This window comes from Athene cunicularia, assembly GCF_003259725.1.
Source record: "Athene cunicularia isolate RWA chromosome 5 unlocalized genomic scaffold, athCun1 chr5_part2, whole genome shotgun sequence".
NCBI lineage: Eukaryota > Metazoa > Chordata > Aves > Strigiformes > Strigidae > Athene > Athene cunicularia.
Window position 1 is genome coordinate 10,830,493 of NW_020799102.1, and position 22,499 is coordinate 10,852,991.

At 42.0% G+C, this 22,499-nt stretch overlaps 1 protein-coding gene across 2 annotated transcripts in view; it reads right to left on the reverse strand.

Moving 5' to 3' along the window:
• Window positions 1-22,499, reverse strand: part of PAMR1 (peptidase domain containing associated with muscle regeneration 1) — a 58,116-nt gene that overhangs the window by 12,981 nt on the left and 22,636 nt on the right. For both annotated transcript variants that reach the window (XM_026850649.1, XM_026850648.1), the window contains exons 5-6: window positions 21,195-21,412; window positions 17,039-17,146 (exon numbers count right to left, since the gene is read on the reverse strand). In XM_026850649.1, coding sequence (XP_026706450.1) covers window positions 17,039-17,146; window positions 21,195-21,412 — 326 coding nt within the window. The remainder of the gene's footprint in view (window positions 1-17,038; window positions 17,147-21,194; window positions 21,413-22,499) is intronic.

The window sequence follows — 22,499 nt, forward strand, 5'->3', positions numbered from 1 at the left end:
TCACAACAATGTGGGAAACACAGGTTTTAGTATCTACACAGTGTCTCTGGCTTTGCCTGGCCATTCATTGTGGAAAAGTGCACAGGAAAGGATTCAGTGCAAAATTTAGAGACAGATATCATTTTTTTAACTGGGAACTGTGGTACTCCACTGAAGACAGATGAATGCTAAAGAGACCATCCCTACTTTATGATTTTAGAATTTTACTTTTTCTGTTTTACCTTATTCTAGCTGCTTACTAACCTACAGCCAAATTTTGATCCTTACATTTCCAGAGAAAAAGCTTTTCGAAGGACTCAGCCATTTAGTCCTTATAGAGAACACACATGAATGCATCTATTTATATGGATTGTGGACATCCAATTAGTCTCATAAGGAAGAGATACTTGACTAACTGTCCTAAAGCAGCAGCATTTGTAAGAAGGCTCCACAGAAATTCCCCTCAATTTACAGATTTACAGACTACTCCATCAAACAATGAGTTGGCAGAATCATTTGTGCACTAGTAAGCACAAGTCTTGGAAAGAAAAACTGTCTAACATTTAAACATTAGAGAAGAGCCCAGACTCACTGCTCCAAATCAAAGCACATACAGTTAGGGGAGCTCAACATTTCCTCTTGTCTGCAAGTTTTCTACATCAGTGTCATTGTTAGCAAAAGAATAATGATAAAAATTCAACAAAATTCATTCCTAGCCCTTGACGTTTCTCATGTGACATATAGGCACACATACATATACATGCATATATAGGTGTATATGTGTATACACAAGCACATACATAAATAAAAGGGAAATAATGGGAGCACAGGCTTTCTAGGTGCTTTGAATTCTCATAACACTTGTCTTTCCCAGTCATGATCTTTGTATTCTCAGTCCCTCCATATCTTTCTCTGAACAGTAATTAATTTCACTACACTTATATTTCTCTCTTTCAATGTAAAGTCACACTCAGCTTGTCAAATGAGAAAAGATGATGATTAGAAACATCTGTGCACCACTTGGAGTTCTCCTTTTTATCATAAATACAGGTTTTCTGTTTTGCTTGTGGTCCAGTTCAGCTCTGCAGAACAAATGTTTTGGTGCTTTTGTGTTCTAGGTCCACCCTGGAAAAAATTTCACCAAACTACACTTACTTTTTTTTCCATGAACTGTAAGTATCTGTTCTTGTTCAGTCTCCTAAGTGATTACGATAGCCTGTTCCTAGTCCTTTTGATTTGCTCTGGTTGCCAGACTTTCTTGAGGTTCCCTGTGCCAGTGTGACCCTGCTGGAACAGCTCTGGCTTTATTTAGGATCTAAACTCAGTGTTTCATGCATAGATTAATTTAGTGATGGAACTATGGCCTAGAGTAGAGGATATGGAGGCAGAAGGTCACAACATCTAATCATAGCTACAAAACTGTGGCCATGGGTAAGTTGCTTCATCTGCTGTTTCTGACAGATGAGAGCACCCCTTTCCTCGCAGGGATGTTATAAGCATTAGCTCATACCCACTTGTATCACAGAGCCACTGTGGGGGTTTTCTGATGACAAAACAGCTCAGTATTATTAATAAACGTGTCTGTTTTGCCACCGATGCCTTTATCTACTCATTGTCTGTTCTCTTGTAACACAGGATCTTCCCTCATGGTCTGTCTTGTTCTTTCAACTTTGCCACTGGAGGTACAGCCACACATTTTATTTTTTCTTTGGATCATTTTGTAAGTTCATTCTTTCTCTCTACAAACTAAATGTGGTTTTGAATCTTGAGATGTTCCCTGCATCTTCAGTACCACAGCTGAGCTCTCTGTTTTCAGCTATATTATTTAGCCTGAAAGTCACATACAGTTACTCTAGTACCTGCCTCTACTGCTTTGCTTTGAGCTCTGTGGCTTTTTCCCCTCTTCAGTTTGACTTGTTTTTTATCCCTTTCACCAAATATGTTTCAGGCAGCTCTTCTGCATCTTTCCCCTTCACTTGTGAACACTTCAGGCAATGGAGCTTTGAACAGTTATTGTGAAGGAAATCTTACATCTTTCAGAATGTGCATATATATTCCATTGAATTTTAGGACAGCTTCCTTTGAGATATTTTATTGAAGTCTTTCAACATTATCTCCTGGTGTAAGACTATATCCAAGTCTCCAACAGACATTTCTTAGAAGTCAAAAAGAAAGGAAAAGAACATTCTGTAAATGTCATTCATACCTAGCTCTGCCCTTACCCTCTGGATACACACACAAGCCATAAAATCCAACCACCTGAGCTCTTCAGTTTCTAAGCTTTCTAAAATATTTGATATGATTCCAGATTCCCCTGCCTAAGCAGGATGGGCCTGATCCTACCATCTACTGAGTATTTCTGAAAATCAATGCTCCTTCTCTGTATGGTCCAGCTTCCCTAGTCATGCAGGCTGGATCCCTCTCACAGCTCTCGTCCACCCACAGCCCTCCCCATCCCACCTTGTACCCACCCCCAGCTCTACCTGTGCCTGGTCTAGCCTGATGGCTACAGCAGAAATGGGGCTCTGAGCCATTTGGACAGCACCTCCTTGGGAAGCAGGTGGTGGGCTGGCCATGGCACTCCATGGGCTGGAACTGTTCCTAGGCCACTAGTTAGACTGCTCTGCACCACATGAAATAAATGATTTCTACTGCCTTGTGACTCTGGCTTCATACCTTCAGGGTGTCTTAGACATATGTCATTTGTGCTGTGTTTGGATATAGCACTACTTGTCCATAGCAAAATGTGAGAGGAAGGAGTAGGAAAATCTTATCACCATGTTCCAAGTATTTAAAGGGTGGCTACAGAGAAGATGCACACTCCCTTTTTACAAGGAGTCATATGGAAAAATGAGGGGTATTGGGTACAAGTTACTCCTGGAGAGATTCCAACTGGACACAAGAGGAAAATTATTCACAATAAGAATAATCAGTCACTGGAATTAATCTCCTCAGGGAAGTGGTGGATTCCCTAACATTGGACACTTTTGAGATTCAGGTGGACAGGGTGCTGGGGCACCTTGTCTGGACTGTGCTTTTGCCAAGAAAGGTTGGAACAGATGATCCCTGAGGTCCCTTCCAACATGGTGTTCTATGTTTCTCTGATCTGTCTTGACAACCCATGGAAGGACTTTCTCACTGACACAGCAATGGTTAAAGAAAGAACTGGCATCCATAGGTCTTATCCGACTTAAAGGCCTTATCAACAATGCCCTATCGTTAGTGCAGTGCCCTCTGAATAGCAGTCACTGCCCAGCCTTTCACAAAATTAGTACCTTATCTTTTCTCTCAGTGCACTTTGCAAAGCAGCCCAAGGAAGAAGCAAAAGACAAGGTAGAGAGCTTCAGGCAGAATTATCTATGAAATGTACCATGAAGTCAGTAATACTAACCCCAAATAGGTTTGAGACAACCCTGCCAAAATAGAACTAGGAGCATGAGGATTTCAGGTTGCAGGACTCAGTCTCTGCACCTTTCTCTCCACAAACAGAAGACCAAAGCCACCAGGAACTAAAAAAATGGACTAGGTGGCTGCAAAATTCTACCAAGAGATAGTAATGGGCAGACAAATATGAAAGACATTCATTCAAGGTCTGCCAAAAGCATTCTTAGCAACCCAGAGATTCCATGAGAGTCTTCATGCCATGGTGTCATACGCCTATAAAGATTCTGGTGAATTTACATCTAGAAAACAATCAGAAACCTGGAGAAATTTCAGGAAAAGATGAAACTAATGTTAGGGAAATATAATCTTGAGACTGACTGGCTAAGAGCTAAGAATGACCACCCTGGTGATGCAAAAGCTAAAAACTACAATAATCTAAAACCTAAAACCAGAAGGGATACAGTAAAATATTCAAATGAGGACAGAGGTATATACAGGCAGGATAATATTAAGAATAGGAGAATTATTACTCACGAAAAACTCTATAAAAGTCTCCTTGACAAATGTTCGAAAGGCATAGCAGGTTGTAAGTGGAAATGGTATGTGTCTCATCATTTGAAACTCCAGCTAAGAAAAAAAACTGCAACAGACATTGGAGAGAACAGGGCAGCACTAGCAGGCCCATTATAAGCTGAGAGAATTTTTTGGTTTTAATTTTTCCATATTTTGCTACACATTGTTGTTCCTGGGAAATTTCACAATTAATCTATACAGTCATATAGGTAATCCTTGTAACTTTAGGATCTGAGACAAGTTTTGGCCTGATACAGCTCTGTACGGTTCATAGGAAGTAGGAAGGAAGACAAGGTGGCTACAGGCACCTCTGGCAGAAATGTTCAATTGTGACAGCCCAGCCCAGTTGTTAGAGAGAGAATAAAAATCAGAGCTGCCTCAAGTGTCTACAGAAAAAACTCACAGATTCCTGATAAAACTTACGACCCTTCTTGCCACTTACTTTGGAAAGACCAAAACAATATTTCTGTCCCATACGAAACATTAAAATGTCTCCACATTTCAGACAACTTTCTACAGTCTGAGAAAAATTTGACTAGAGGAACAGTAAGTTCCTGAATTTTTAAGTAAAATTCTCCATTATTAATAATAACAGTGCAAATTGCTCTCCCTTTTAAATTATATGTAAGAAACATTCCTCAGATCAGAATTATCTGCCATTTAGAAATAGTTCTCACACTCATTTTATCACCAGTGAGATAAATTAGATGATCTCTTGAGCTAAACTTTTCTCTCTTCAATGTCCTTCAAATCCTTCCTGATGGAATTATCATTTGCTTTTGTCCCAGGGTCCCTTCATTAAACGAGCACCATTTTTGTCCTGCTGCCTTCTCTCACCCACTTCCTCGTTAAATAATATATACCCCCTCACACATATCATACATTATCTCTAAATTCTGCACAACCTTTCAATAATATATTGCATGCCTGAAATAAATCTCATTTCTCATTGCTGGTACTAATAAAAGGTTTACATTTCCATTTTTGTCCCCCCTGAAATATTAGGTGTAAGATCTTGTAGGAGTTGTATGGAGTTTTGATCTTAATTTGCTTACAGGATTTTTTAATACTGCTGCAGCTAAAGAAATTTATCTTGTTGCATATTCTGAAGTCAGAGTTTGGCTTTCAGGCTGACTTATGCTAATGTATATAGCACATTTTGACTATCTAGTAGTGGCTCTGGAGAACATTTCTTGATGTATCTGTAATATTGCTTTCACATAAGGTGTGCTCGCATGCTCAGTGGAGGCCAAACACTGAAAATGGCCACAGAAACTGCACTTGGTAACAAGTAGGGGAGTAGAGCAGCTTCTGCTGTTCTGAATTCTACCATATGTCTTCTGCTGTGAAAGAGAGCGCTATGAACTTACTTTGGGACCCCTGGTGACACTATCCTAGCCAAACAATCTAATGACTGTCAGAGGAAGCCTGACAGAGACTGAAACTGAAGAAATTTAAATAATTAACCTCAGAAAGAGGACATTTTGCCATGAGAAAGCCTAAATGGCATTCTTTCCTCCAGCAAATGCTATCATGACCCAGCACACTGCTAAAAGCCACAGCAGTCCCCAAGCCAGAGAAATGCTGTGCAGGGAACCTCAGCATCAGGATTTTGGATCCTAAGCTTTGGGGTTTCCTGGCTCCGTGGCAGCGTCTGGCAAGTGCTCTGGAGCCAGAGAACCTGGAAGCCCCAGAAATCACAGCTCCAAGGTGCTGTTGCCGGAGGGAGCATAACGTGCAGTGCATGTGGAAGTGATTTTTGGTTTCTCTCTGATTAAGAATAATTTTTAAAAATCCAGCAGAAATAAATGTCTTTGAAAATTCATTGCTATGAAACCACTCTAACAGAAAACTCCAAGCCAGCTCTTCATGCATTTCACGCAGCTCACTGATATTTGCAGTTGCGGCCTATGGCAAAGCCTGCTAAAGTAAATGGTGGTAAATACCATCAGGTTTGACTTTTGGCTTGCCAAAGTCTCCGATTTGATCAAATGCTTTTTCTTGGCTTAACTTTCGTGTTGAGGGCAAGTCTGATTACATGACTACCTGAGTTATCTTTATGTAACAGTTCTAAAAGCTTATAATCTCTCTATTTCCAAGGTTTTTTACAAAATTAGTGTCTGTCTGCATTTTACTGCTGGGAAAGCTATAGATAGCACAAAGATATCAAGTGATTTACCTGAAGGCAAACTGCGAGTGAGTAGCAGAGCTAGGAAAAGTCTTGTCATCTCCTGCTATTTTTACTACTTTTACCTTTAAACCGAGACAACTTTCTGCAGAAATCAGTATTAAATAATTATACCATTATGTAATCCACACATTATTCTCAGTAGCAGTGTTTTGTACAAAGGTGATGGAGCCATATGGGAGCAGATAGTTCAGCGTGCCTGACTGCAAAGCACGTGAGTTAAGGAGGGAACCAGACGTGAACAGCTCAGCAGTTACTGCTGGGTATTGTGATGACCTTTGCAAAGCCCCATGAGTAAAGAGCTTTTCTGAATTCAGACTTACGGAATTTGTGGTCTTCACTCACAACAGTTGATTTCCTAATCTTGGCCCATGAGCTCTGTCAGTCCATGTAAATTTTTGATACCATTTATTCCTACTTACCCGTTCTCTCCCCAGCGTGCACCCACAAGGTGAGGATGCCCCAGGTTCTCACAGGGTTTGCTGGCAGAAAAGAACTGATGTGGAGGAGGACTCAGATGGCTCTCCTGAAACATCATCCCTCTGCAGCTTGGCATAGCAGCCCAGAGACAGTTAATGCCTAACACATAAACCCACGGAGACTAACTTTAGCCAAAAGCATAAGGACATTGGCTGTCAAAATGATTTTGGAATGGCTGTGTCCTCGAGGGAATGAGGTGAGGGATTTCTGGGGGCCATGGCTCAGAGTGCTCAGGAGAACTGCTTTTTTATTCCTTCTCGTAAGCAGGGAGCAGGGCTTCTAGGCAAGCATATGAGTTTGGTGATGGATTTGATGAACCAGCCCACCGGCACCGAGAGGCATCAGGCCACCCTACCATCCTGAGGCAGCATGGCTCTATGCTCTCCTCTGTGCAGAGCCCTGACTCCAGACGTATGGAGTCCCAGCGTGTTCGCCTGGAGCCCGTCTGTTTCAAGGCTCTCTGCATGCTGAGATCACAGGCACAGCATAAATCTGCTGATAGCAACACTGGGTTCCTGAGGACCTGCAGCGCCTCACAGAGCAAGCTGTGTAAGCTGTGGTGGGGCTGTCCTCTCTGTGACACTGCTGACACTTTCCCTGAGCCTGCTATCATTTCAGCACAGGCTTTGATCCTACAAGGATGGTGCTTACACTCCGGGAAGAACCTGGCATCTTCTGATGCTGCTCTCAAGAACAACTCTAAGCTCAAGCTCTCCTGAATAAAAGGTCACAAACACCGCGGGATCCACCATACGACATTAACCTGTGTTAATGTCCAACATCAGACATTAACCTTCTTGCCACCACCTCCCTGAACTTCCCACCCCTCCTGCGCTGGAGGGTGCTGCTGACTGGGAAGCCACACACTGACAAGCAGCCCAGTGTTCTCCTCCAGACCCTGGCAAGAGCTGCATGTGAATGCGAGCAGGAGAGGCTCAATGGCATTAGCTTTGCTATATGGTCATCATTCTTCCCCACAGCAGGACCAGACTGTTGGGAGGTGAACCACTTTAGAGGAGGGGAGGTCTTGGTCAGGATTCTCTGAAGGAAATGCATTCCAGAGCTGGTGTATGTTTGCATGGGCCATGTCTGAGGGGGCTGATGATGTCTAGCATGTTTGCTTGTCATCTTTGTTGCTCCACAGAACTTCTACTTTTTGGAGCTGGTAGGCTCTGCATTTTAGGTGAAAAAAGAGTCTGGCTGCAACTTTTACAACCAGAAATTATAAGGGGTTGAACAAGGAAAGCCAAGAGTGCTAAGGTTTGGGTTGAAATTTATTTTTGTAAAGCAAGACTCTCAAAGCAGAAAACAAATACATGCAAATGCTGCAGTAGATCCTGTACAGGAAAGGACAAGAAAACCACTGTGATAAAAAGGTGTTCACAGTGATGGCAGTGTTCTGGAATAAGGAGACTCTTGGACCCTGAAGAACAAGGATGCTCTGAACAGCTACAGCCACATACCCAAGCAGCACTGCTCTTCTTGGTCATGCCTGTTACCACAGGCTCAGCAATGGAAGGCTTACGGGGAGGGTCTCAGAAGTATCTCCAGCCTCTGTTATGACAGGTACTTTAGCTGGCAAGGCTAAGATACAACCAGCCAGCTCCATAAAGATGCCCATGTCATGGCAATTTCAAAAGCTAAAAGAACAAATAGGTGCCTAAATGTCACTTAGGAACTGGCCTTCAGTATCAAATACATGTCCTGGATAAGTAACAGGGATTATTCCCCAAAAGTGCCCCCCTGCATTGCAGTAGCTTCCATTCAGGTTGCTAGCAAGGGAGAATTTTGGATAAACTATGTCTGCCCTCATTCGTGTTTCAAAAGAGAGGAAACTCTCCACCCTGCTTCATGCCTCTTGTGATGCCCCAGGTCACACTGTCCCAGCTCCATACCCAGCTCCAGCCACAGCTCATGCAGAAATTCTGGGACTTACGATTCACCACAAAGATTTTTGGCCTTAATTTATCCCCCATGAAAGAGTTCCTGGAAGTTTAAATCTCCTCTCATTGTTGCATTTTGCCAGTCCTCACATTAATCTTGGAAATGTCAAAGGAAATCATAACAAGAGCAGCTGATCAGCCAACCCCAAGTACCAGAGATAGTAGCTTTCCAGTCCTGCTCTCTGGGCCTCTTTGCTTTTGCAGTGGTTCCACCAGCTAGGAATAATTACACAAAACTATGACATAATCCCTACTGAAATCGAAATCTTTTCATTCCCTTCCAGCCAATTGGAACTTACCCCTGATGTTTTCCAGCTCCTTGCTACTGTGAATGAGACCGTATCCATGTGAAAATATGCTTGGATCACCCACTGTGATTTATTCATCCGGAGGCAATTTGGAGGTTGTTGCTTACAATTAGCCACTTGATCTTTATCAGCATTGTTCTTAGCCCTTAGAAAGCTGTGTCTCTGGATACAACCTTTCCGGTACTTGGATGGCCTATTTAATTATACAACTGGACCTGTTTGTGCATGGGATACTGGAGTGAGTGAAATCCTAACGATCTTCAACGGTCTTTTCCTCTATCAGTGGCAAGAACTAATGTTTAGAATAAGTTCTGCAGTGTGTCCCTTGGAAAACATTACACTGCAGAGGAGAGCACTACCAGCTCAGGGGGAAGATTGTAGAGCAATGGGAGAAGCTGATATGCTCATTATTATACCAAATTACAAAGGAGAGTAAATCATCTCGAGGTGTTTCAATTTGGAGATGTGACCTTTCCAGCTAAACAGAGACAAGCCCAGGAAATGCTGGATCAGAAAGACACTCCAAAGAAATGCATATTGCTTTGAAACAGTGTTTGGGAATGTGCATTAGCTGTAACAGGAAAACACCATCTAATGATATAGATCCATCCTAGCACAGCTGACAGAACAGTTTAGTCTGCCTTTTGCAGGGATCTGAGCTGGATTTCAGACAGAAAGGAAGAGCTGGCATTGCCTGTTTAAGAAAAAAGAGATGGAAATTACCAAGTGTTGAGATGGGAGTGTAGGGAAAAAGAAAATGAAGGGAACTAAGAAGCCAGAGACTACTAACGAAGCAGCAGGGCAATTTCGTTGGCTATGAAATGCAGTTCCTGAGCTCTTGAAGAAAGCAAAAGGGAGTATGGGAGCCGTAAGACAGAGCAAGTGGGATACAGCCTGGTCGTTTGTGTCATCATTCCTACCGCCTGGGGCCACTCTGCCTTGGCAATGTTTGGCATCAGCTGCAAACAGCCTGCAAGACAGTGAAATCATACCCATGAGCCAATAAAGGGAAGTGTGTAAGGTAGCTTGCCTCAGGGATGTTTGAGTGTAAAATCCTCAGGGAGGAAGGAAGCCTCTGAATGAACTTTGGGGGGGAAAGAACGAAACCGTCAGCATTTAAGCATTCTGGTTATTCCAGCAAACTTTCAAGTAGTTTTCAGGTTATCCCAAAATGCTGTGAGAAGATGCAGTCTGTGTGCTTGCACCCCAGAAGCTGCAGAGTATCAGTAGTCTTCAGAGAGGACAAGGAGTGGTCACAGGCAGACACCCCAAATCTGTAAACCACTCTGGGCCCTTCACGCATTTCTTCTAGCTCCAAAGAAACCAAAAGAGACATCTGCTCCTCCTCAGCTAGGAGGCAGAAAACATGTCCATCGGCAACTTGTAACTCCATACCAGCCCCCCACTGTTGTGACCTTTGCAAAAGGTGGGAGTGAGCCTAAAGTATGCCAGTGATGCAGACTGTTCTTCTGGCCTTATTCTGAAGAGCTGGTTTATGCCATACATTAGAGCAGACCTCTCAGGAAGACTTAGTCTCCTAAGTGATTCAGTGATGAAATGACAAGGAAAAGTATCTTTGTCCCATCCAGCATGGGAATAATACTTGGAATATAGCTTGGTACAGCCTGTCCTCCTGCAACACTGATTCATCCTTCCACATGGCAATTCACACCAGGGAGAATCCTGGGGACAGTTTATATCCCAGTCATGTTAGCAGACTGAGCAAAAAGCTCAGGATTGTTTCGGGGTGGGGCAAGTGGAGATTACCTATGAATCCATTTAATGTGGTTTAGAAATACACCTCTTTGACTACGGCAGGCCTATCCTTGGACAGATTATGTTAACAGAGAGGGAATTTCTGATTTATTAAGATGATGGCAATGCCTGTGGCTATGTTCTGGGCAGAATACCATGGGTTTTTACCAGACATGTTTCACTTTCTGAAAAACTAAAAAACTGTCTAGTTAATATACACTGAGAAAATAACAAAGGGACGAGAGAAGTTGTCAATAAAACAGATGTCCTGTCTCTTTTAGCCTTGCTGTCAGCTACGCTTACTCACTGGAGTTTCAAAACACTGTAAAAATATTATGAGATCAAACACTGCTAAATGGTATGAGCAACTTCCTCCCAGAAACTGCATGACTTGCCCAGTCCAACACTTGTATTGACAAAGTTGAAGGAAAGAGCAGTCCTAGGGAACAATTTTCTGCATGCTGATTCACAAGCAGCAGTTGTTTAGTGATTGCTTCAGATGTCTGTAGCAATTTCCATCCTCATCCATTAACCTCATTTTTTTCGTAGGTCTTTCTGTCCTCCTATAGGGCAGCTTGGCTGTTTGTGTAACAGGAGCTGAACAGCTTTACTTTATTGCTCAGTGGATTAAGACAACCCAAAATTGATGTTAGGTTACCTTAAAGCACTAGACATGTTTGGTGGTTGCTATGTTAACAGTTCCAGCAACCTTTTAACCAAGGGAGAAACCTCCAGGAAATATACTGAAGGGAAAACTGGGAAAAGAAATCTCTACCTCCATCTCAAGCCAAACTCACACACTAGACACTGAACAATGCAGATCTTGCCTCATAAATACGTGATCCTCCTGAAAAGGTGTATCCTGTGGGGCAGTACGGGGCAGCAGGGATAACATCCTAGCAAACATCTAGCCAGTATCACAATGTTCTTCTGATCAGTTCAGGAGAACAAAAGAGGTCATTATCCCAACAGAACTGAATTCTGAAGGTGACTTTTAAAAAACTCTCTGAGGACTGCAGTGCCTGGCTTTGCAGAGACAAGTGGGTCAATGAAGCTTCCTGTATGACTGCACCGGCCATGTCTTCACCACAGGATTACCTCACCCTGTCTGAACTAACTGTCCTTCTGAAGAGTCTTGCCCATAAAGAGCAGTTTAAGCAAGCAATAGTGCTCAAGGCACACATAGCAATACTATGTTGCCTCTCAGAAGGAGTTCCAGGAAGGTTCTGGAGAACAAGCCACCTCTGAGAGTATCCTGCCTGTGTTCACACTACGGCATTGCTGTATGACAGGCCAAAGGGCTGTCCTGGTTTAAGCTTTAGCTTGTAACCCCTAATGAGTCTGCAAAACCTGAGAAATGCCACATTCCAGTTAAAGGGTTTTGCTACTGTGTGAGTCTTGAGGCAGGTGAACCCTTGGATTGTGATAGTGAAAAAAGGCCAGTAGCCTTTCCTCCTTAGCAGCTCCAGGTATATATATGCTTTGGCAACAGCAGGAGTTGGGTTCTCATTTCCCACCCTATACACACAAGCCTATAGGGAGAACAGTAGGAATGTGATGGAGCAAGAGTGGCATTAATCTCATCGCTTTGACATAGCCACCAAAAAAGCCACCTTGACACAAATGGGGAAGAACCCTGCCCCTTTAAAAAAAGCCGTAATATGTTATTTCCCACTGGAAAAAAAATACGCAAAACCCAACAAACAACCAAAAAAATCAATGTCAGGGTTAGGAGTAGGGAAATTAAAGAGTCATATAACTTTTTGGAACATTTTCCCTAACTGGAATAGGACTGATTTCCAGGCCTGAGTGGCAAGAAGGGGCTTAGGGGCATTAGGTTATACCTGAAGTTCTCCACTGTAATCATGCAGCGTAGGCAGGGTCTAACACGTGGGCTGCAAATGGCACAATATATACCAGTGATTATAGACAGTGGTTACGGCACTCCTTGAAAAAACTGAGAACCTTTCTGACAAAAAAAAATTAATAAACTCCAAATGTTCCCTTAGAAGACTTAATTACATATCTATGGCTAAGAAAATTAGGTTTAATGTCCAGAGCCTTTCCCCAGTGCCTCATCCTAGACTGCTGCAATTAAAACTCCATCTAGCCTGTGCCAAGCACTGACAGTGGGCTCATTTCTCCCATAACAGAACAAGGCAGGGGGTGGGGCAGTGTTAATGCTTTCTCCCTATCTTAAATATCAGTCAGTCAGTCTGTTAAGGTGAGCACATCCCTAAGAACCAGTCTAAATCACAGCTGTATGGGGCCAAGAAGGATGGAAGGGGATTATATCAGCAGTGGGGAAGGGTCTGAAAGCTATATTCAGAGGCCTCGTTGAAACATAGTAAGGCTAGCCCTAGCAACATCAAAAGCTACAGCAAGGAGTTAGTTTACACAGCTTAGTCAGTTCGATTAGACCCTTCATTAGGATGCAGAACAAACCTCTTCTTGGCAGACAGGAGCGAGAAACAGAATAAAAATGGAAATCGGATCTGAGCTCTGAATTCTCCATTCAATACAAGTTCCTCTTATTTGCGTAGGAACTCTAGTTCGCCTAGCTTTGTTTGAAATAAAGGTAACAGGAAATTTCAGGGCAGGATGAGGTCAAGGTCTCTTGCTTTGGGGCCAGCAAGTCCTGGGAGGACTCTTGAGTCAGAACACCCCGTCCTAAGAGAAGGACAAGCAGAGAGGGACAGTATTTGCCATGGGGTACCAGCAGTACCATCCCTCTACAGCTGCATCTTCAGCAGACAAACTCAACACTGAGAATGGGGAAAAGAGCTTTCCGAATTTGAGCTGATCAAGTAGTTGTCATGCTGTACAGAGTCACTGACAGTCTGCTACATGACTGGATGCTTTTTAGCATGCAGAGCACCAGGATGAGGCCACTGGTCAGTTTGCTACTTTTTTCCTAATGTGCATTTTTTAAGGAAGTTGTTGCTCTGTTTCAGGGTATTGCAGGCTATGAGAACAAGCTGATCTGGTTTGTTGTTTGGGTTTTTTTCTTTTAATGCCTCTGATTGCAGGATTCTTTGCATCAAAAATCACACAGGTCAGACAGAAAAGGCTGAGTTTGACCTCAATCATCTCAGCACAGCTAAGGGGTCACTGGGAGGGGTATGCAGCTATACTGCAAATTCAGCTTAAGATCAGAAAGACGACCAAGTATTTAAAACAGGAATTAGTTTTCTCTACTTACTGTATCATCATAATAAAGCATGCTTATGAGTAAGAAGGTATTTGCTGATGGTCTCTAGGACTTTTCTTTATTGTGTTTTAGGGCAAAAGAAAGGAAAAATCTCGCTCTGTTGGTTAGCATTTGTTTTACAATTTCCCACAGATTTTTATTTTTTTTAACAGTCTCTGGATTGAAATCAGACATCAGATGTATTTAGATAAAGTATTTCTTGTCCTGAAGTAGGACTGACTGAAATATTAACAGCTGTTAGAAAAATACCTGCCCTTCAAATTGTAAACAAAAAGACAATTTCCTGGCTGCCATGGTAGAACAGAGACTGCCAGTTATAAGCAACCTGGGCCTTTAATTATTTTACTGATATTGCAAATTGTAACTGACAGAGCAATTAGGGTTGAATATTACCCCAGGAAAGCAGCTTGACCAATGTTGATCATCCTGTTAAACAGATGGAATTTAGTTTAACAGAGGAAAAAACAGGTTCCTATGGTTTATCTCACTAAGGTGATTACCGTAACTCCAATAGTGATTCCCAGATCTTTAAAACTGAACTTGGTAACAGAGAAAAACACATAGCTGCATTGGGATGGTGAGGGACTTAGAAGATTTCTGATTCTGTCATGAAATGTCCGTTGCTGAATTTGTTTAACTTGGCCTTAATTTATTCCTCAATGAGATAATCCCACAGTGTCTCTTCCTCTGAAGTATGTCCCTTGGATTTCTTTAAAACCCTCATATCTCTCTATGTACCTTCTGTTGCACCACTCAAATCTTCTACATGCACTTAACATTAAGGTGCTCTAATTTTCTTCTCTCTTATACCTATTTTTCATCAACTTAAATCCACTGACTTTAATGGGATTGTACCTGACTTGCTCCAAGAAAACCAGACTGAAAGGATCAGCCTCATAGTGTCCAAAGTCATATTCAATATTCCAAAACTGACCATTTTATGACTGTTTTCTGCAGAAATAAATTTATTTTCCTTGGCTCCACCTCACAAGACAGCACTATTGCTTCAAGACCTAACAGACAGAAAGATTCTGAGCATGACACAATCTCCCTTTAACATTTAAACTGCAATGCTGTTCAGGACACAACGTGACTAATTTTTAAAGAATTACCCCACAGATATTTTTTCCAGTTCTTCCTTTTGCTCTTAAAAAACAAATCAAACTTTAATTTTCTGCCATCTTCCCCCCATACATTGGAAAATACCTAGGATATGTTTTGGCAAACCTGAAGGAAATATCTTAAGAAAAAACTTCTTTGAAGCCACAGAGAACAGAGATTTGTTGTGATGTTTTCCCACTATGAGGTTGCTATTCATATACAAGAAAAAAAAAAGTCAACCTTTATCTATGTTATGGAAGGCAGCAATATGGATGCTGGAAAAAATATTTCCTAGCATAAGCAAAAGGCAAGAGTATGGCCACAAACATCATAAAGTAACAGTATTTTATCCACCTAAACTGTTCTTCCACAAATCAAACTACAGGATTCCTGTCAAATTAAAAATCTTACTGAATATATTTTTAAGTGTCTCCCTCCTTTTATTCTGTTACTACCTATACCCTTCACTGTTTACAGCAAGACAGAAGTTTCATCCTATTGTTCTTCAACTACCTCCTCTGTTGTTTGCTCTGTGTGTTGCATGGGTGAGGTTTCTAACTGGAATTACAGAAGAAAACTAGTAAAAGAATGTGAGCTTCATTTCTTGCCTTGACTGTAGTGTAGAGCCTGCCAAAATTAGTGTTGAGGTTTGCTGGAAATTTAATTAATTTGAAATTTAGGTTGGTTCTGAACCAGACAGGGATCTTTTCTTTTTTTAAAACTCTCTCCTAAAGACAGGAACGGAACTAATCTCACTGGGCAGTTGCAAAGAGCTCATGAGTTTCCAGTCCCTAAATGACCTGCTAAACAACTATTCACAGCAAAGAGGCTGTTAGCAGAAGAGCCAGACACATTAGTGCTGAGGTCAGGAACCCTCAATTTTCAGCAACCCCTTCCCTACTGAAAACATACCAGGACTCTGTGCAGTCTGGCAGAATGTGGCATGCTGTTCAGAAACAAAATTCTTGTAGGTTTATAGAAAATGTAAAACTACCTCTCCTCTGGTCTGCTGGGAGAAAAGTCAAGTCTTAACAAGCTACTTCTGGATCTGTAGAAATTGAAAGGTCTTTTATCTCAATACCATGTCACTATGAGGAGGTACCACGTCACTATTATTTAACTCCCCTGATGAAGAAAAAGCAGTAGAGAAATCTACTCCTGACAATTACATGTGTGGGGAAAAGATTTTGAAGTAGTGAGTTTTGGTGTGTAGACACAGAATTGAAAACTCTGAAATCAAGCAAGTCTTTGTGTGCCTTACAGCCAGAGTAATACCACAGCAGGGCACAGTAAGCCATGCTTTCTGTCTTGGGACAAATATGATCACAAGTTTATTTCACTACTATCACTAATACCCTCCAGGGTCAGCTGGAGCTCAGTGACTTTAAATATTGCACAATACTCCTTTCAACCAGTAGAGATGATACAACCTTTATCATAGCATATGTTGCACAATTCTTACTCTTTCTTGCTCTTTCAAGCCCTGGCAGATGAAGACATTTGCTCAAGCATGAAAAGTTAAACCTCTAGAACAGACAATTGATTTGAACTCATTTGAACACACCTATTTTATAATTTGCTTAGCAGGACAAAAACAGACGTATGACTACACGTACAGTGAGAACCACCAACACAGAGAGGGACAGAATCTACTCTTTCATTTGTTTTGATCCCAAATCTCTGTCATTCATGGTACCAGAACTCTACCTTTCAGCTGGCTGTGAGGGAAGACAAACTTCCTAGGACTGACACTGGCTAGAGCATCAAGTGCAGGGCTCAGCTGGCATACGTGCTTTGAGAAGAGAACAGCTGATCCACACAGGGAAAAAACAGGCAGATACATCTCTCTGATAAGGCTAAGCCATTACAAGATTTCTTGGGTGCCGTTTCCCAGCTCCAATTCTGTTCTACCTTTTTAGATTTAGATATTAAGCTCCAGAAATATTTAGTGGATATCTTTATAAACTCAAGCACCATGTCTTAAAAATGCCACAAGAAGCTCAGTGCAATCTCTGGCACTGTGACTGACCTAACCTACGTATCGATGACACTCCTATCAATGGCCCACATCAGTGACATCCCAGAGATTGGTCACAAACACAGTGCCTGTACTCACAGTTTTCACAGCGATTCCCTGTATAGCCAGCCAGACAGGCACATTTGTAGGTACCACTTTTGTCCAGAATGCACGTTCCATCATGAAGACATGGAAATGAAGAACAAGCTGCAAAAGAAAAGCAAAAACATTCATGGTCTCTCATAGGATGGGGTTCCTATCTATTTTTCCTCATGATGGTTGTGTCTTGGGATAAATTACATATTCTGGTTAGGAAGACACAACATAATCCATGTCAAAAAGACTTCTGCTCTTCTTTCTTACTTAGTAGAGAGGTGATCTTACAGGGATGGGCAGGTCTTTTCCCAGCATTCATCACTTACTCTTACCATCTTCCTTTAACTGTAGTCAAGTGGTGAGAAAGGTTTGTGGAAGAAAAATAATTTACAGCAAGCTCCAACTGTGTTTAGAGCTCATCCTAAATTAAACAAGTTTAATATCAACATACATTTCTCCTGCCATTCACCCCAGAGGTTAGGGATAAGTTCTGGGATCCATGGTTCTGGTGGGTTTTTTGGGCCTCAGGTCTTATCCCAGACTTTGGGAGTTGCTTTGTCCCTAAGGAGCACTTCTTCGGGTTTAGAAAGCTCTGAATGGTCATTTACTCTAAGTCTAATGGGGAAGGTCTTGCACTCTGCAAATCTAGATATGATGATATAGATATAAATGATCTAGATATAAATGATACACATCAAACTGTACTTACTAGCATAAATTAATATTAGAATGTGTAATTGCACCATATAATATCAGCAAATTCTACTGTGCAGTAACACACACACTTTTGTGTGCCTGCTCTAAAGGGAGATGAATAGAACATAATTTACTTTCAAAAATAGAAATAAATTATTTTCACTTAGATTATTTTCCAGACTGAGTGTGGATTTTAGCAGAGTGCAGAAGCAAAATCTCAAGATTTAGATCCAGTTTAAGATTCAAGTAACTCTAGCACCTGAGTTCAGGATCTGATGCTCTGCTTCAAGTCCATCTTAACAAAACAAGACTGAAAAGTTCACATCTGGATCCATAACAGAAGTTGCGTCCAGTTTCAGCTCATATTGACTACAAAACATATTTTTTGTCATCCTAAAGAATTATCCAACCATGCTTGACAATTTACTGATTAAACTTTGAAATCGTGATTGCTGGAAAGGTCTGCATTTTAATTCATTTACAGATCATGATTGTCCTCCCACACTAAATACACTGATTACTTCGGTTATAACAGAAATATGAATCTTTATACCAACTGTTGAGTGTTGCAACCATGAGCAACGCACCCTGAGGGACCTATGGTGAGGTTGTGCACTATTATATTTAAAACATTCTCTCTGCAGCAGTCCAGAATGACAGATATCAGAATCAGCAGTTTTCCTTGCAAAGACTTCACTTGAAGCATAATCTTTGAGTCTCTTATATCCAGATGGCAAGAGACAAGAAATATGTGGATGCCACATATGGATTTCTCTGGAGGCTTCACATGGTGATGTAACAGCAATTCATACATGGCTAGGCAATGCATATCTTCCTGGTCTCGCTGAAGACTAAGGTCTGACTAAGGACAGAAATTCATTTGTTAAAAGGAATGTATATGTGGCAATTGTATTGTATCCAACTAACATAAAATATCACTGAAAGAGTGAAGGAGAAGCAGAAGAGCCTGTACAGACTGATATATTGAGGTCACTGGTTTGAAGCCAGTGAACTTTCAGCTCTGTCCTTGCCCCAGCTTTGTCTCATGATTCTGTAAAAGTGTGTCAAGTGAACAAGGGTAAGTGCCAGATACTGTCCTTAAAAATGCCTGATACTCAAGAGCACTAAATATTTTTCCTTTTAAAGGAGTCTTGATTTCCTGGCTACAGTCAAACAACATGGGACAGTACCACAAAATGTTAAAGCCCACATGTTGTGTCAAAGATCCCTAGCTTGGGGGTACAGAAAGCAAAGTGTTATTGACATTCAATAACAAGCTTTCATCTAACTAGATCCAGCATATGTCCAATCCCTAAGAGACCCTGATGCCTCCCCAGCTGGCCCCCCATCTTTCTCAGCTGAAGTCTGCTGAGTGACTTCTAGTCACTCATGCCAATTACTGGTTCCCATTTGACACTTGGCACGGGATGGACCCAAGGCCTGCTTTCAGACAGGCAGCGCAGCAGGTTGTGTGGTTTCCTTCTTTAATAACTACACATGCAGTGACCTTCCCTAAAGGGGATACAGGCTTTGCAGCTATCAATCAAAACCCTTCTGGGAGTTGAACCAGTGACCTCTGTGCACCCAGTGTCACTGCTTCAGCAGTGTGACTTATAAGCCAGCACATTGCTCAGAGGACAGAAAGGGAAGGAATTCAGGTCTGATAGAATTAGATGCTTCTTCAGTCCTCTCTGTTACACCACTAAAGAGCTGGGGACATCAGATCACCTCCGTGGCCTGGTCCACATTCTGTAAGCACAAGTGCTGCTGCTTCTCTCACCTGCAGCATAGGGAATTGATCTAGCAATTCCCTCTGCTTCAAGGACCTCAGCTTTTCCACAGTGCTGTTCACAGAGGGAAATTTCAGGGGAAATGGTTCAGTTTGCAACGTGCCACCAGAGCTTTCAATCCTGTGCTGTCCCCACTTTCAATTCTACACTGCCCCAGGCATGCCATATTCTTCCCCTGAACTGTCCTGCTGGCCAGGTTAATGCTTCACATAAAAAGACACTGGGAGTATTTTAAAAGCCTTTCACTGCAGCTACACATAACACCAGAACAGCCTCATAATAAAGTGCACAATAAGACATCCTCACAAACTCTAAGAAGCCCTTTGGAACATGCTCTGTGTGGATTGCCACACTTGCAGCCACCCAGCCTCAGAATAATTACCACTAAAAATGGGGCAGAAATAAAGTGCTCAACAGTATTCGAATACCAAGTGTTCCCTGCTGGGCAGAGAAAACAAAATCAGTTCAGCTTGCACCATATGGAAAATGTTAGTTCCCTGAGTGTAGGCAGCCCTTACGCAACATAGCCCACACCACATTCATTTGTTCTCTATCATTTCTCCTGCTGTAAACCCAGGCGAACTATCAATAGCTAACTGCTCCTGCTACATTACTAACAGGTACTAGAGGTAACGTTTGAAGAACAGGGCAGGCATAGCACTGCATCCAGCAGTACACACACTTCAGATTGATAGTTACATCCCCATCATTGTTAACAGCTGATCCACTGTAGGTTTGTGTATTTATGCACGGATTATATAATCTAACTAAACTTCCTGAGCCAGATATACCCTGGATGACCTCATGAAATGTAGGTCACCAGGATGTGCAGAAGGCAAGTTATGGTTAATTGTAGATCCTGCAGGGTTTATCTATGGCAAAGACTCTGATCAGCCCTCTGTGCCAGGAGTACTTGGGACAGATTTGACAAAAATTGCCTACACAGCTAAACAAGGAAGAACCAGGAAGAGCGTAGAGGCTGCTTCAAAGGTGATGGCAAAATGAGGAGCCAGCTACACTTTCCATATTATTTTGTAGTCAGAAAGAAAGGATGGAAAGCAGCGTGGGGAACTCGAGCACTGAGTACTAATAAAAACACCTGGAGCCCTGCTTCTGTCATTCATAACACTGAGTTCACAGAATGGGAAATGCCTCTTTTTTTTTTTTCCCTAAAGATCATAATCTGGCCTTTGTACGTGCTTCTTTTTTTAGAGCCCTAATGGTATGCTACATAAGCCAACACAAGAGCCAGGTCGGGACATTTTCACTGAGCGAATTATGAGGCTTTGCATCAGGTTTTTGCTAATTGAGACAGTGACTCTGCTCCTGCACACAGCATTGTGCAATTCTGCAACTGCAGATACCCATGCCCCTTCCTCTATTTCCTTCTGTGCTCTTAGTTCTCATATTCAAACAGCAAAGTCTCACAAAACTGCAGCTTTTCTGTGCTGGCTGATGTGCTTGTTCTGCACATAGGTGGAAGGAATTTAAGTCTTTGTTAGAAGAGCCTCACATTCACATGCCATCTGACAACTTTTGAATCTTCCCTGCACTGACTTTGTGTAAGTTGCTGTTGGCAACACAGCATGAAAGTTTTTAATGAAGCAAAACAGGGAGAGAGATTAGTGAAATTGAATTAATGAGTGGCATGTTCCACTTTAAGATTATTTTACCTGTAATTTCTTCAAAGACAGCATGAAATCCATCAAAGTTCTTGGATCCGTCAGACTGGAAGAGAACATGGAGTGAAGACCCAGTGCTTCTTATGGGAGCTGGCCTCTCATTTCCACAGAATTTCTTAATTATTCGGCTGTCCAAATTGTCCCCATCACGGACCTCCACATAGTCATAGTGGCACATGTAGTCAAACTCCAGGCTCAGCATGGAAAATCTTGGGGAACAAGGACATAGAGTCAGACCGCATACTCTCACCTGTGCACCCTGGCTCTGATTTATTTGGATGTTTAGCTTTGTCAGTGCCTCCTCTGCCTCAATGAATCAACAAGTCCCTAATCACATAGAGTCTCCCTCAGTTTTTGCATCATAATTCTTGGAAACCAGCTGAACTGTACCCATTCGCTCCGTGAGAATATTTAACAGGCAGAACAGTGAAGTCTACATTGAACTTATACAGCCTGTTCACACGCATGAGGTCCCTAACCACATCACAATGTTAGAAACTGTCATCTAAGGGCAGACACTGTAGGGGGCATATTTCTATAGTGGCTGTTTGCTAAAAATTGTTCTCCCTCCCCTGAATTTATTCTAGGCACTGAAAGTAATAGTATCAAAGACCAAGGCTCAAAAGCTATTTACATTCTGATGTTCAGAAGTCAGCAATTAGGGTACAAGGAAAGCTTGAGGATGTAACAGAAGCAGTAACAGTCAGAGAAAGGGAATTCGAAACACTATTGCACATTTTGCATTCGAAAACAAAATGGTAGTAAATTCCCAATGTCTGGCACTTGCCCTTCTTTGGAGGGCAGAAATAAGGGACAGGGGTTAGCGTAGAAGGGAAATATTTAAAGCTTTTTCCCACAATATCTGTCTTTCCTAGCTTGGATCCAGCCATTCAGTGTCACATGCTGTGGTTTGAATTCAGTGGGGCACAAAGACAAAGCATCCCACGAGAATATGAATGAGAAACAGAGTGAGAAACACCAAATGTCTCTGGAGCATGAGCGATGGCCAGGGGTGCTGGGCCAGCCTTGGTACAGCAGATAAGAATGACATCTGGGCCCGGGATAGGCCATGGTACTAACTGCTCAGCAGAATATTTTATAAATGAAACATGTATTCAGTCTTACTGAGAACACCTAATGCCACAGATGTGTATTTAGATTAGGCTAAATCTCTCACATTGCCTATTCCAGTGTGGGCCTAAGGTGGGCCTAGTGATTTGCAAAGACTGCATTTTCACACCAAACAGGTGAGATAAATTTTGGATCTGCTGCTGGATCTCACATTCTAAAAAGGCA